Source organism: Aphelocoma coerulescens, chromosome 13 (genome assembly GCF_041296385.1).
Source record: "Aphelocoma coerulescens isolate FSJ_1873_10779 chromosome 13, UR_Acoe_1.0, whole genome shotgun sequence".
Lineage (NCBI taxonomy): Eukaryota > Metazoa > Chordata > Aves > Passeriformes > Corvidae > Aphelocoma > Aphelocoma coerulescens.
The window spans coordinates 10,424,931-10,440,702 of NC_091027.1; the positions used below are offsets into that span (position 1 = coordinate 10,424,931).

At 44.4% G+C, this 15,772-nt stretch overlaps 1 protein-coding gene across 5 annotated transcripts in view; it reads left to right on the forward strand.

Annotated features, from left to right (window-relative positions):
* The first annotated feature begins 7,094 nt into the window (after positions 1-7,094).
* FSTL4 (follistatin like 4) overlaps positions 7,095-15,772 on the forward strand; it is a 217,575-nt gene continuing 208,897 nt past the window's right edge. For 2 of the 5 annotated variants that reach the window (XM_069028746.1, XM_069028753.1), the window contains exons 1-2: positions 7,095-7,152; positions 11,682-11,817. In XM_069028746.1, the coding sequence (XP_068884847.1) occupies positions 11,689-11,817 (129 nt within the window). In that variant the 5' untranslated portion in view covers positions 7,095-7,152; positions 11,682-11,688. Of the gene's footprint in view, positions 7,153-7,180; positions 7,372-9,029; positions 9,073-11,681; positions 11,818-15,772 lie in introns of those variants that run through there. The other 3 variants (XM_069028748.1, XM_069028747.1, XM_069028751.1) reach the window with 3 other exon arrangements.

The following is a 15,772-nucleotide window of genomic DNA, read 5'->3' on the forward strand; positions in this document are numbered from 1 at the left end:
TCAAGATTGTGCTTCAGAGCAGCCAAATAGCTGTCCATAAGAAAGTAAAAATCTTAGTGCGATTCCAACCAGAGACTCTTTATCTCTAAAATATGGCATCCTGAAGCCTAATGTCCTCTGGTTTTATTAGCTGTTCTAGAGGGGTGCTCAGCTGGCAAGTGCAGCATCTGCCACCAGCTCCTCGCAGCTTTAACAGCTTCAGTGCAAACTTCCCAGCCAGGGCACAAATTTTACAGGGCGCAGTGGTGGAGGTGGGTTTTGCTGTTCCCAGCATTCCATTTCCTCCAGGATCCAGGCAAAGCAGCAGTGCCCAGGATGCAACCCTTTCCTAGGCCAAGGGGAAGCTGGTACCTCGGTCCCTGCACAGAACAGTGGACCCTTCCCGTCTCTGGGAAACCATCCTTTTTTGAGGTAAACCATCCTTTTTCAAGGTAAACCATCTTTTTCACCCCCCTCCATGGGAAGAGGAGGGGTTGCTGTTGTGGTTCAGAGCCAATTCTTCACTTGAGCACAGCAGGTATAAACCCTACACAGGAGCCTGTCATGCAGAGGGGACTCTGCATGGCCAGTGACACTAATTTAGCATGAGGGGAATATTTCAGCCTAAGTGGTCTCTACTGTGTATAAAACACTCAGTACCAGTGACATTTGCTTCTTCTCTTAGTAGTAAAATGTATTTATTTGTGAAGTGGATCTTAATCTATCTCAGAACAGTGTTTTTAGTCTTCCACAGTAGCATTTATAATGATTGAAAGTGTAGGCTGGAGAGGACATCTTTCTGTAGCAATGAACAAAAATAAGAATAACTTTTCAGTATTACCATATATCAATAGCCAATTATTTTTGTAAGGATGGGTTCTGGCTGGCTGCTAATGGACTGACAAAGAGATAAGTCTTCCAGGAGAGAAACCATCGTTTTAAAGATGGAGTGGCTGGCCTTTTAATTTTAAGGGATTACCAAAATCCCACCTTTCACCTTTAAAAATTGTAAATTATCACAGATTTGTTCTAAATCATTTAATTGCTGTTTTAACTGGCCTGGCTCATGCTTTGCAGGGGTTTGTCTTTCTTAGCACTGATGGTGCCGCTTAATTTCTTAATTTTTCTTGAAGAACAGCACCCTCCTTGCTTGTACTCTCCCTCCCCGCTGCTTGCTGGCCATCTATCTGCAAAGACAGTTTTAGGAATCTGCAGACAATTCACCCTTGCTCATATGCATTTCTAGAACCTGATACACATGCAGATATGCACAGGCGCAAAGTAAAACCTATTAAATGAGATAAAATGTAAAGATGCTTTAGAAAGCTTTTTCCAGTGTTTCGGATAAAGCAGGCTCACATTTCTTGCTGTTTTTTCCTCCTGCTTTTTCTTTCATCTTCACCTGTTTCATCCATCTGCCTTTTTCTCTGTGGCACAGGGAGTTTTGATGACATGGATTAGGAGTCCCTTGTCTCTCTCTATCTCCACTAGAGCTCCTCACTTTAAACTTCCTCTTGAAAACAAGCTTGAAAGAAAGATCAGCAAATGCTCTAGAATATGCACCAAGACTTGCCTATGACTTGACTGTATTTACAAATAGCCAATGAGCTTGGGAAAAATCTAAACACCTTGTTTGTTATCCATGCTTATGGATCAAAGTTCTTGTTTTCAGATTAACAGTGCCTGCTGCTTTTGATGGTGTCTGGGAGAAGAGACCAACAAAATATTCAGACATGAGGAAAAAAAAGAGGAAAACTGGTGGCATTCCCAAAGTCACAAGTTGGGTCAATGGCCATGGGACCTGTTCCCACTGGTCCCTCCACTAGCCCTGCATTTGGCCATATATCTGTGGTTCTGAGAGCAATGGAGAAGGAGGGAGCTGCTCAAGATTGCCACATCAATTTGAATTCAGATCTGTGGGGCTATTTATTTGAACACATGTTCCCTATGCAGCAACAAGCCAGCTGCTCTGACAACTCCCAAGAAATAAGAAATGTGCCTTGAGTTCCTGTGACATTTTATATTCCAAACTTTGCCCAGTGGCTGATGGTTCCTTCCTCAAAGTGACATACTGATTGTGGGTACATTTAGGGTTGTTGGGAAATAGAATTATTGGGATCAATAAAAGAACTGTGCAAGCAATAGGCCTGGAAGTTTTAGGCTTGTGTGTGAGAAAACTTTCCATGGGAAAGTCCCTGTGTGAAAGATAACAAGCAGGGCTGGGAACAAAAGAGGGAGTCTTGAGATGGTCCAGCTGTACTATCTGGGAGTGAACAAGGGAGATAGACACTGACTTCTTTATGGAAGCTTGCCAATGTAAGTCCAATTATGTAGAAATAGAAATGTGTTTTGATAAGCTTTAAGCCACTTAGGAGTTAACAAGCTGGTATACTATATAAGTGCCTTTGGACTGCTAATAAACGGAGTTTTATGGAGTTTGCTCTATCAACCATATTGGTCGGACTGTCTCTCTCTCCCCCCGCCGGCGGCCCGGGCTCCTCGTCTCGCTAAGCTTCTAACATAGGGTGAGCATGATTGTGTTCAGTATTTTGAGCTCATCATCTGTTATCCCATTCCCATTGTCATCCAAGGCCCAGACACTATCAAATTGGAAGCAGTAGCGTAGAAAATTATGAACAAATCAAAAAAGACTACAGCTCTGAAATGAATCAAACCCCTGTTTCTACCCTTTGTAATTCCTTTGGAATAAAATTTTTTTTACAATGTATTTTTTTGTATTTTGGACTTACAGCTATGAAGGCAGGGAATGAAGCACTGCAAGCCAGCACCCACCAAACAGAGCAATCACTTACTAAAACACAACAAAGACAGAGGGTGGGTCACCAAGGCCAGAATCTTACCTAGATCTGTGCCTCAACCCATTTTGACCACCCAAAGAACATTCCACTGGTGCAGAGGCTTGTCCATAGGTATTCCAGCTTGCATGGGAGAGCAGCATCCAGAGAATTCTCTTGCATGTTTGAAGCTCTTGACTTTGGTCCTCTTGATTTGCTGCATCTTAAACACGGTGATGTGATTAGGAAAGTTCAAGTCCAAGCACCATGTCAGGTTCTCAGAGCATCCCCTCATTGTGTGCTTGCTGTACCCCGAGAGCAGGGTCTGAATATGTGTGTGTTTGTATGAAGATGACCACATTAAATTTAAGCAGAAATAAATGGTAATTTAACTGGCACAGATACACAAGGCTGACATAATCTCTAAAGGTTTGAGGCTGCTATTAAATTTGTTCTCCCTATTAATTTGTGAGCAAAAGGATAATGAAAAACTGGCAACTCTAAAGTTGACATAAAAAGTAAGAGATATACAGTTGACAGGGATAATTTTATGCACTGTCAAAGTGAAAAGGCTTTGCTAAATGTATGTAGGCAAAGATACACACTGTCATCTTAATGAGTAATTAAAAGATGGACTTCTAATAATTGAATCATGACTCTTGTCACATTTGTGTTTTTTTTAATATCTCTAGTTTTGATTGAATCTTGTTTTGAGTTCTGATCTTAATCAGATCTGATTTAGGCCCTTGGTTCAAATAACTCAAAGTGATGAGCATGAATCTTTTTGTCCTATTACCTCCTCAGCTTCTTGTTTCTAGTGAATACAATGTTCTTTTGAAATCTCATTATTAGGTACTGCATTTAGCTAGCAAGACTGGACAAGTGAGGTAGGTAGGTGACTTGCTGACGTTAAAGGTTTGAATTTTTGAAGGGGAAGCCTTCTCTTCGTCTTCTGAACATCGCTTGCTAGATTTTGGAAGTACTTCAAATGGCTGACATGGTTACCAGTTAATTCCTTTGCTGGTGGAGCTCAGGGAATCTTGGCTATGTGCATTGCTCTGTTGTGCTGGTTTTCTGTAAATTAAAAAAGAAAAGCTCTGTGAGAGAAGATCCTCTGTTCTTTAAAACTGTTTTCCTTAAACCAGCTGTCATGGTCACCCTGGAATGTGATTGTCTCTTCAGTGACCCAGAGCTGTGCCTCACCAACCTGTTTAAAATTTGTCATCAAATTCCTGAAGTCCCATCAGTCAAAGCTAACAAGAGGTTGCACATTTCCAGCTCCTCTCACTGAAGTACACAAGGCTGGGACTGGCCCAAGTCTCTCCTTCTTCACAGTCCTCAACTTTGCCCATATCATATTAACCTATTGTCTTTGCAGCTTCAATTACCCTAAATTTTCAGAGTTTTCTGGTTCTAATATATATTTTTTAAACAAAAGGAATGGGGTGATGCTTAATTCCCATTACAGTGAAAAAGTTATCCTGTGTTTCCATGGAAAAAAAGTTCATGTCTCCCCTTTCTCTGCCTAAGAATTTTTAGGTGCTCAAGTCTGTCTTTAAAACCATCCATTTTTCTCTTCTTTTTAACTACAAGGTGGGGTTTTTTGGGCCTCTTCAATTCCCAGTTCAAAAGAAAGCAACAATTATTTTGCTTCAAACTCATCCAGCCCTGAAGATGAAGAATTTATCACTTTTTCATTGCCAGCCTGCTCAGTTTATTCCTTCAGTTCTCTGAGAAAGCTGTTTTCTTCGCTCAACTTCACAAAGGTGGGTGAACCAGAGCGGGGAGACAACAGACTCCCTCCCTGAAAAGCTTCCACAGCATCCATTCAAAAACACCTCTTGGGATGTAGACACACCTCCACAGGGCTTTTAAAGGTCTCAGGACAGATGGAAAGTGTTTGAAGAAGCAGGGGGATGGAGCTTGCTGGAGTGGAGGGTGCGAGGAGAGGTGCCTCCATCTGCTTTTTATAAACAAGATTTTCAAAAGGTTGGAAACATCAAAAGATTTTGAACCAGAATACCACAGAAATTCACAGGACCCAAAGGTGTGAGAGAAGGCACTAAAAATGCCTGTTGGTACCTACTTCTGTAAATGGTGGGAAAGGGAAATCTGGCTTGGGAACATGGACGCCCTGAGCACCTGAGAGCTGATGGAAGAGCAGACGTTACATGTCCAACACTTACACTGTGCAGAGTAAATATGCTCCTTATTTAGCTGTTGAGATGCTCAGGGTGATTATTTAGAGGTTCAGGAACAGGTGGGAAAGCAGCAGGACCAGCACTGTTGGTGCAGGAGATGGGTGAGCCCCAGGAGCTCCACAGAGGGACCCCACAGCCCTTTGGGGGTACACAGCTGATGGCACAGGGAGGTCATGGCAGGCTCAATCTCCCACCTGCCTTGGCTGCCAGGGTCTTGAAGAAAAATGCCTGTGCATTGAAAACTGCATCAGATGATGTAAAATGAGCAAAATGTTCCTCCTGCTACAAAAGTGAGGTGGCAAATATCATCCAGGCAAGCTGTTGGTGGGGAAGAAACTCTGTATCCTCCAGCATGTGTGGATATAAATAAACACGGACTGTGCAGATACTTCAGATGTCTACTAATGCATCTTGTATTTATGTCTGACTTGAAGAGATACAGAGAGATTAGTAAATACTTCAAATTGACAGCATGGACATATTTTCATAGAATAAATGATGCTGGTAAGTGGAAAGACTTTTCTTCCTTCCCTTTAGGAAATGGAGAAGAGTTGTCTCCACTGATATAATTTCCAATTTTTTTTCTCCCAGGAAAAAGAAAAAGATCTCACTGGAGATATCATATTTGTCACTGATTAGATTTCAGTGTTATTTTTTTTAAACCTCAGATATCTTAAACCTACAGGGCACCTATGAAATACACAGTCATTTCTTCCAGGACACTCAGCAAAGACCTCCGTTAAGTTGCCTGGGCACAATTCACAATGGATACTCCTTTTTTAAAATTACATTTGTGATTTCTTTTTAAAATCCAAACTTTAACTCGGCAACTTCAGATCTGCCTAAAGAAGGAAACCACGAAATACCAAATCCCTACAAGCCTTTGTGCATGGTTTGGGTAGAACAAGCTCCATTTATTTGCAAACACTGAAAATATTTCAGTGTTATTGGATTTAACAGGTCAGAAACAAAGGTTCTGGAAAACCAACCAGTCTGATCACTTGGTATTTCCTGCCAAGAAAATAGAAAATACAAAATAAAATCCCCCAAATTTAGTCGTGAAAGAGCCTCTTCTGCAGCCTCATGCCTAATTTTGTGGAAGGTTTTTTTACGAAACACATTTTCTCCTTGACTTAGACCCAGTTTCCCAGAGTAGCCCGTGTTTCTTTAACCATCAGAACTAAGGGGTCCTGTTCTTTTCATGCTGAAGCCAACAGCAAATCCAATTTAATTCTGCAGGGTCCAGCTGTAAGATTATTTATAGGAAGAAACACAAAATTTGACATCTTTTATCAGGTCTTTTAGACTGTTCCTCTCTTGCTGCTAATTCTGGGTGCTTCATTGCCTTTGCCTAAACCTCCTCACAGCCTTTGGAACAAATACCCCACATACTCTGGTTCTGTGGTCCTGCCATGCCTCCTGCTTGTGCAAACATCCTTGTTAAAAACTAGATAAGAAATTATTATATTGATTTTTTTTTTTTTTTTTGGAAACGAGATGAAGAGGAAGAGGAGAGTGAATGAATTTTAATGTTTGCCTCTCTTTATAAACATGCTTATGTGGGAATAGAAGACACACCTCCAGAAGAGCTCAATACCGTGCAGTGCCTGCTGTGGCGGGTCACGGAGTCCCACCGCAGACAATCCGGTGTCCCACGATGACATCCCCGTTTGACGGCCACACGGCGAGGGCCCAATGGTCCCGTCTCGCCCAGCTCCGGGCATACGCCCGGGATACGCATTGCCCCGCAGCAGCTCTCCCGAGCACGGGGGCTGCGGGGGAGCTCAGAACGAGGGGCTCAGCAGGCGCACCCCGAGGTACCACCGGCCCCACGAGGATCTCCCCGTGTTCCTGACCCCCCCCGACGGCCCCGTGCTTCTGGCAGGGCGCGGGGATGCTCCAACACGGTCCCCATCCCGTCCCCTCCGCCCCGCCCCGCCCCGCAGTGCCCCGAGGGGGCGTCCCCGCTGCCCCCCACCCCCCGGGGGCGGTCCCGCCGCCCGCTCAGGTGCCGGGATTGGGCGGAATATGCAAATGCAGCGCTGACGTCAGGCGGCTATGGCCCGGAGAGCAGAAATAGGGCCGGCCCGGCCCGCGCCGCGCACTGCCCGCGCCGGCCCCGCCGCGCTCCGCCCGCCCCCGCCCCGACCGGCCGCGCCGCCCCGGCCCCTCCCCAGGTGAGTGCCACCGGGAGCGCCCCGCGGGGTTCCGCTGTGTCTCCGCTGTCCCGCGCAGCGCTGCGTTCCCATCCCCGCCCGCTCGCGGCACCCGCGTCGCTTCCCTCCGCTGTCCGCTCCGCGGGCGCCTCGGGGGCCGGGCAGCCTCCCGGTGCCGCCGCCGCCCGCCGCGCCCCGCCGAGCGCGCACTCCGCGCCCACGGGCCGCGCAGTGTAACAGGTGTGCCTCCGCCGCAGGGCCGGGAGCCGGCGGGGCGTGGGGGGGACGGGCTGCGAGCGGGGAACCTCCTCCTCACCTCACATCTCGCACCGTGGAAATGCCACCCGTGGGGTGGTATGGAGCGGACGTGATTGCCGCCCCTCGGGCGCGGGGGCCGTGGTGCCGCGGTGCCGCAGTGCCCGCCCTGCGGGGCCGCCGTCGGTTCGGGCGCGGGTCCCGCCGCGGTCGCGCGTGGGACCGGCGGTTCCCGGCTTGGCCGCTGGGTGGCGCCGTGGGCCGGGCCGCGCAGGGCCCGTCGGGGCCCGCGCAAGGCTGGGGCCGGGACCCCCGTACCGCGCCGGGAGCCGGCCTGGGCTTGGCGATGGCATCCTCAGCTGGCCTCTCCAGTCCTCTGAAACGCTGGGCATGCTCGGCTTCCCGGCGGTGCTGGCCGCTCGCTGCCCAGCGGAGGGTCACGGAAGGGCTAGAATGGGACTTCTCCGAGTGTCATCTCGGAGCAAAGCTGTGTTTGAAACGTGTCGTGGGGGGCAGCCTTGAAAACCGAGGAGAAATCTCTGCGAGGTTCCGGAGCTTCTTGGTAGTCCTGCATCCCTGTTGGTTTGACGCTCCCCAGATTTCTTCTGGAGCACTGAAATGTCTTGGAGAATTTAATAATCAAATGAAATATTTTTAAGTAGCTTTTGCTCAAATGCAAAGTCCGCTTTGTACTTAAACATCAAAGCTGATTCTAATGAGTTCTTAATGCACCCAAACTTTCCGTGTTTAACTGCAGACAGATGACTGAAATAATTATTTGGTTTCTTTAAGTTTTGCTGAAAGAATGGCTTTTCTGCTTAATTTTGTCGCTTATTTTTGTAGCACTTAACAAGAAATTATGGATGTCAAAATTATTTTGCCAGCAATAGAAATGCTGTTTAGATAAGGCCAGAGCAATTGGGAAGGTTGATGGCAGGAAGTAAAGACCAGATTCTTATCTGATTTTAATACAGCCAGTTTGTATAGAGGTAACAGTTATGTCCAAATGCTTTCTTTTTGCTATAGCAACAGTCAGAACTTCAACTAATTAAGTTCAGCCTCTTTCTGATGTGAAGCCTGTTGGAAATTATTGAAAGCTATTGCAAACCAGTAATTTCTTAAATAAGCTGCAGTTTAAGTAGCCCTGAAAACAAAACCAATAACTGCTTTCAGCAAATTCTTTAATCTCATTACAATCACCATAATCGAATTCTTAAAGCTTTTGTGTTGTGGAGAAAAAAGTTGTGGGCTCACTGCAGGATCTGGCTGTTGCATGTCATAGAAATGCTTTAAACAGTTTGTGCTGTTCTCCACTCAAATGGCCAAGATGCTTAGTCCCTGTCCTTTTTCAAGGTGACCCTTTTTGCTTGAGTAGCTCCAAAACCTGTACCCTAAAACCTCTGCTTGTCTTTATCTTGCATCTGCTTGCTGGTCTTCCTCTTCCACTGGGGATACTGCACCCCTTTGCTTTAAATTTGAGGCTCTCCCTGTGTGTTGGTGCCTGCCCAGACCCATCTGGCCTCGGCATGGGTGCTTTGCTGTTGGCCATCGTTTTTGAGCTGCTTCAGATAACAGTGCATAGCCTGGTGCTGCTGTACTTGTGGAGTGTTTCTTGCTAGAGCAGTGTCAGCTGGAAAGAAAGCTGGAAGGCTGCTCTAGCTCAAAGGAGGAAACCACAACCTTCAGGTAAACTTTTTGACTTTGCGTAGTGTATTCTTTATCACAAGGGCCAGTATTTATTCTTTCTTTTGAGTACAACTGCTTGTTTTATGCAAATCTTTCCTGTGCAAGGTTTGATTTATCTGGGCAGCGATGTCCATACAAACGTAAATCCAGCAAATCTGTCCCTCCGGCAAGCGAGGAAAGGAAATGGATAGTAAAACTTGTCTGAGCTTACAGTGGTGGTCTGGATCTATTCAATCAATTTGAGTTTTTCTGTTGACTTCAGGGGACTTTCAACCTGCAGTCTGGTAGCTGTATTGTGTGGTGTAGCTGCAGACCGGGTTTCTGCAAGGAGCCTTCCCTTTAGCTCAGGGTAAGGCAGTGCTGAGCTGTGGTTTAGGATGCCAAGTGACATGAAAATGCTGTGTGACTCCAGAATAAGCTCTCACTTGATATTTATGGTACATATTTGTTGCTTGGATAAGGCTATTAAGATATATAATGTATATTAATATGTCCTCCTCGTGCTGTGACTGAGAGCAATTAGTGTACTGTCAGCATGCAATAAAAATAAGTGATTTTTAAACTGTCTAAAGATGTTCTAGAAATTCTAGTTATAAAGCAACCAGAGTTTCTATCAGGTAGTTTGCCCTTTCAGTTTCATCAGTGTAACAGATTGTAATCCAAACACCTTCATGCTTTCTGTCAGTTGTTTACTAAATATACATTAAACTATTAAGTTCCCTGTTTTGTTCCAGTTCCCTGTTTTTTAATTTCAAGCAGGATATGAGTCAGAGGTCTCTAGAACTGCAATGTTATTTGCTGTGAGGGCATCAACTGAGCATACAAAATACCTCTATTAAAGAAAAAAAAAAAACCAAACCCTGTGAAAACAATGTTGCTGTGCAAGAGTAATTCATAAAGTAACAATGTACTTGTCACTTATTGATATAGTGACTTTGGTTTATGAAACATTTATTTGTAGTCCCAGTAACATTACATCTGAGGTTCATAATTGGAATTTAGAAAGCCTAATAAATTTTGATTTCATCCTGAATGCTCTCCATTCAGTGTGTTTACATTAGTGCTGAGAAAAGGCATTGCCTGAGCTCTGTGGGTGCTATATACTGTGCTCAATCTAGCGATGCGGTGTCTTTGGGCAAACAAAATACCTGAGACTGTCACTGCTGGTGTAAATGGTCATGGCTCCAAAATTAGGAGTGATGCACCAAGGCTTGGATATACTCCGTAGCAAATACATGGCAGGAAAACACTATAAAATGAGTCTTGTCAAGACAAGGTATGTCATGGTGAGTTAATTCAGCTTGACTGAATTTTGCCATTAGCAGGTAACCCTCCTTGTTGATGTGTATGGCTCAAGCCAGGCAGCAGCCTGTCCCTCATCCTATAGAAATGCTGTCACTTCATTAAGGGTCATTATGCTTCATTAACAGTCCATTTTAGGCTTCCTCAGCCATCTCAGAAATGGTTTCAGGCTTGAATATTCCTTTGGTATTTTAGTTGTAAAAAGTAATGACACAATCTTGTGTTACTGTAAGTTCAGAGAAAGGACAGCTCCTGGCTTAGCTTGCAGGGCACCAGCACAGGGCTGTGATGTGTGAAACACAGGAGTTCCATCGGACACCACTTTGAGTAACTGCATTGGTGTTCTTTCCAAATTCATTTAAAAACTACACATGACAAGAACCACTGCTCAAAGTGGATACCGATGTAGTGGAAATCCCTCCAGTTCCCTACAGATGATGTGGGCTGTGGTAGGCTGTTGCCAGGGAGGTGGTGCTGCTCTTGAGTGGGGTGAGTGTGGGAGGAATTGGAAATGTCTCTGTTTGGGACAGAGGAATATGAGTGCAGAAATCACAGCTGCAGGTAGGACTCACCTCCGTTATGGTTGAAGAAACATGTTAGCCCTCTTCAGCAAAGGGTTTGTTTCATGTCTTTCAAGTTTGGGTATGTTTGGTGACCATCTGGGCAGATGTCCTCATCTGGAGGACGAATGACTGTCCCTGTGTGCTGGGTGCCAGCCATCAGCCCTGGCTGACCCTGCACACCTGATTGTAGCTGAGGGGGGTGGCAGTGGCTGTGTCTGCTCAAGGCAACGTCACCTTCTGAGTCAGAGGAGAATAATGATATTTTCTGTCACATTGCTGGGAGCCTCCAGTGGTCAGAGAAACAAAGGTGGGTGTCTGGTGTTTTCCTGAAGATCTGCTGAGGGTACAGGTGTGAGTCCCTGACCGTGAGTGATCCTGTGCTGCTGGGGCTCTGGAGAAGGGATAAAATTCACCCTTTGGCTTCCTGCAGTACCATAAGACCGTGTTTTGATATGGTTTGCTTTTGGCCACAGTAGTTACAGAAATCCCAAGACTTTGGTTCTGCAGGTGCTGTATGGCAACAGGGTGGGAACAGCATGTCCTGAGGAAGATAGTTTTGGGGTGAAATTACTACAGTATGGGAACTCATTGCCAATACACTGGAGAGTGTAGAGCTCCATTGGCATTGACTGAGTGTGGATGGACACTGTCAGCTGAAGCCTCTGTGTTACTGTACTGGAGCTGGGTTTTATTGTAAGATGAATGTTCTATAACTGTTCTCTTTTTTTTTCTTTTTTTCAACAGACTTGAAATGATGACATCAAGGAGCTTTTGGTTCTCTCTTGTATTGCTGGGGGTTTTCCCGTTGGTCACAAGGGGATGGATGGATGTGGACCGGAGCAGAAAGCTGTACTCGGATGCAGGGAGGTTGCATCAAGAGGTACTGTACTCCCTCTGCTGCTGCAGCTACAGTTCCTGGGTTTCTGTTCTTAGGCTGTGTTCAGGCTCTCCATACTGCAAACAGAAAGCAAGTGTGGGCTTATCCATGTATATTTGTATTAAACACCTGCTGAGGAGGTCAGTGAAAAACAGTGAAGCAGAAACTCTTACACTTCTTGTATATACTGACATCATCTGGAAGTGAAACTGGGCATCTGGCTGTTGTGGAGATGGTGTCTTTGCCCCAAAGACTTTACAGTGTGCTGTGTCCTGGGGCTGCTGACACCAGTGAAACTAAGTTTAACAAGCAAACTGTCCTGGCTCTTCACTTGGGTCAGTGGACCTTTAGGTGAAACGTAAAAAAAGCTCTTTTGAGGGAAAACTGAGCCATAGGCTGTTCGGAGAGAATCAGCAAAATTACTGCCTGAAGTGTTTCCCTCCAGACTTACTGATGTGAAACCTCTCTGAAGCACAGAGCAATAGAAAAGGGAGCGGCAACAGTGACTAGCGAGGGGTGATCTCCTTCCACACCAGTGCCCATCTCAATAGGGCACTGGGACTGGGGCAGGGCAGCAGTGCCTCCTCAGTGCTCAGTCCTGGCTCTGGAAGTGGAGGAGCAGCTGAGCCTGTTTCCAGTGCTGAGGGTGACAGTGTTGGCTGCTGTCACAGGGGTATGGATGGAGCAGTCCCTGTCTCAGCAGTGTTGGAGCAGGCTGTCCCAGCAGGATACTGGATTTCTGAAGCAGAGCTCAACACTGCTTGTGGCACAGATGTACACTGAGATTTTCACAAGTCTGAGACATGCGAATAAAGACACAAAAACCTAGAACTGTGACTATGAGCTGTAAATGATGAATGAATGCTGAAAAAATTTTAGTTATTTAATTAGTTCCTTATTGTTGTATGTTTGCTAAATGGTTGCTCAAATGTCTGAAAGTGGGAGATGGTGCAGGAGGACAGGGAAAGGACACTTGGCAATTCTTTTAGCTGCCATTGCCTTGAACACTTATGTGCTGGCAGACACATCAGTCAGTGCCAGCCCTTGATGGATTCATGTTGCAATTGGATCTATTTAAGCCTTAGGATTTGGTTCTAGTTGGAGAATCCCATTTCTCCCAGTCACATCCTGTCTACAAATACCCAGTTATCTACATTATAGTTTAAGCCAATTAAAAAGGTGCTTTTTGCTGCTTAGCAGGGCTCAAAAGTAATTTCAATGGTGTTGGATGTTCTGCAGTTCTGAGATCTGTTTCAGGTGTATTTTGTCCTTGAGGTATCCAACCTCTGTTCTGTAAAAGAGAAGGGAAACAGTTCCCTTCCACACCTCCACTGTTATTTTGCTGCTGTGTAGGCTCAGGTAGTACACTGGCACTCTGTTAAACCTGTTCTTGCAGAATCTCTGATCATTTTTGCTTTTTTATTAAAAATTAAGTATTTTGCATTCTTGTGCAGTTAAAAAAATCTTATTGTTCAGTAATGCACATTAGTTTTGATTTTTTTTTAAGGAAGTTGCGCTGAGGAATTAAATTCATTACTCAATTTACTTTAATGTTAATCATAGAACTATTATATTACTTGAAAGACACTAATTCATTTGATCTTTCTCTAAAGACCGTAATGTTATTGTACTTGATCTTGCTTGAGGTGGAAGGATCTCAGCTAAAAGTGTATTTACTCAGGTTTGCACAGAATTTAACAAGTGTGAATATTAAAATTATGAATGTGCAAAGAATGCAGTTAAAATAGATTCAAGAACTGTAAGTTATAATTCAGATTTTTGAAAAAATATCTGTACAATATTTCTTGTTTCCACAAGAAATAGTGTTTATACAGTGTGGCACCCAACACCAAAATTAATCTGAAAGCCGTGAGCAGAGCTTTCAGGTAGGGTCAGTAAAACTGAGGTAAGCACCTTTTGAGAGTAAACAGAAGTTACTTTCTCTTGCAGAAAATAACTTAGCCATAATTCTTTTTTAATAATAACAGTTACTGAAACCCTTTTCTAGGGTATTGGGCTTTGTTCAATTTGGAGCTCCTTATCCGTGAGAAGTTTGTTAGGTTCCAAATTTTATGGTTTAATTAATGCGTAGATCCATTAACATGCATTTAAAAAATATTGAGTCACAACTAGAAATGCTCCTAGCAATTCTCTAAAACCGCTTTAAAAATGAGCAAAGTGTTAATTTACAGGTCAAGTAATTTTGAAGTGTGCTCTGATGGAAAATTCTTGTGAACCTCATCAAAGCAAATATGTAGGTATGGGTCACTGACCTTCACTAATACTTCTTCTGATCTACATAGGAACAAGTTTACTGAATCAAAAACTTTGCTTAATTTATGTTCAGATTGCTAAATCGATTTCTTCATGGTATGTGGGAGAATTATTGCAGTTGTGCTTTGAATTTATTAAAGAAAATAAGACTACAAGTCTTTCTGATCAGAAATCAACCCTTTAACATAACAATGGTGTGTGTTTTTCTTGATGCACAGCTTTTCACCCCTCAAGTTTATGGGGTGTTCCTGAGAAGAGGTTTGTTTTCTGGAATACTTTTAGTCCTGATTAGAATAGTTGATAAATATGTATATGCATTATGAAATTCCAGTTTCAATGAAAGAGCTAAAATAGAACACTTAATTTAAAAAAGGACAGCATTAGTATTTGACTGGAAAGCTGCAACTTGTCTGGTTTGTATTAATTTTGGAGAATACTGCTGTGTTCTGTGAAACTTCTCATAAGCTGTTTCCAGGGGTTGCCAGAAAGCTCTTGAAGGTTCTGGGCATTGCACGTGAACTTGGGTGCATCTTCTCAGGGTTGAACCATCATGGGACTAAATCCTATTCAGTGGAATATATGCCAAAATACCAGATATATAGAGCTCACCACTCTGGGATGTTGGTTTTGGACAAGTTTTTGCCTCTGTCTTCAGCAAGTCTGATTGCATGTTCAAGTTGGAAGTTTTAGAGGTGCCTAAAATTCATGGGCAGCTCTGTGCTGGCTCAGAAGGGCTTTGGGTGGTCCATGGTACACCAGGTGATGCGATCTGGGGTCACCTCTTCCTTCTAGAAAGGAATTCTCAAAAAATGTCGCTTTCTGAGTCATTGTCAGTGGTAGTGAAGAGAGTTTCCAGTATGAGCAGAAAAGAGACAAACAATCTGGATCTGAAATAACCCTGGAGTTTGGGTTTGGAGGAGAACTTGGCCAGGAGGTTCTGATGGAAAGCCTACAGTGCTAGTCCGCTCAATTTCTACAAGGTAATCCACACTAGTAGCTCAGGCTGATTTTTTTTTCAGCCTCCTGGGGTAATTTGCAAAGCATCTTATTAAATACTGAAATTTGACAGCCAGCTTCCCTTCTCCCATTCCCTGCTTTCTCTGTGAGAGGCTGATTTTCTGTGCATGCTGAAGCCAGGCTGGTTTTGCCATGGTTCTTGGGGCAGGCTTTGCATCTCCTTTTCTGAACCTAAAATGAACAGAGCAGTGCTGCAGGTCTTCTTCAGCCCTTCCAGCAGCAGAGCTCCTCTAACGCAAGTCATCACAGAGCTGCATTTTGGAAATTTAAATTGTGTTATGTTTTCTGGGGCACTGCTGGTGGGTAGCTTGAATTATATTGTCCTGGCTTGATAGTGTGAAAGTGGAGAATAATCCTGTGTTGTGGTACATGGAGAATTGTTTTGTGCTGCATTGTTAAGTATTTGAATGTCACCAAGCTCCTGAGCAGTGACAGTAAAGACTGGCAGGTGTTCTGTGGTCTGCTCAGGGCTACAGAACTGCTCTGTGGTTTTCTAGAAATACTTAATTGCTTTAATTTGGCTTTCATGCCATGCTTTTTTTGCCACCCATCCTCCTACTTAAGAAGTCTCAGGAGACTGTGCACAGCCCCCCATGCTCCTGTGGGGAGAATAGCTGTGTCCCTGGGCAAGGTCCTCTGCACAGAGCTCACAGGTGATGCTCCATGT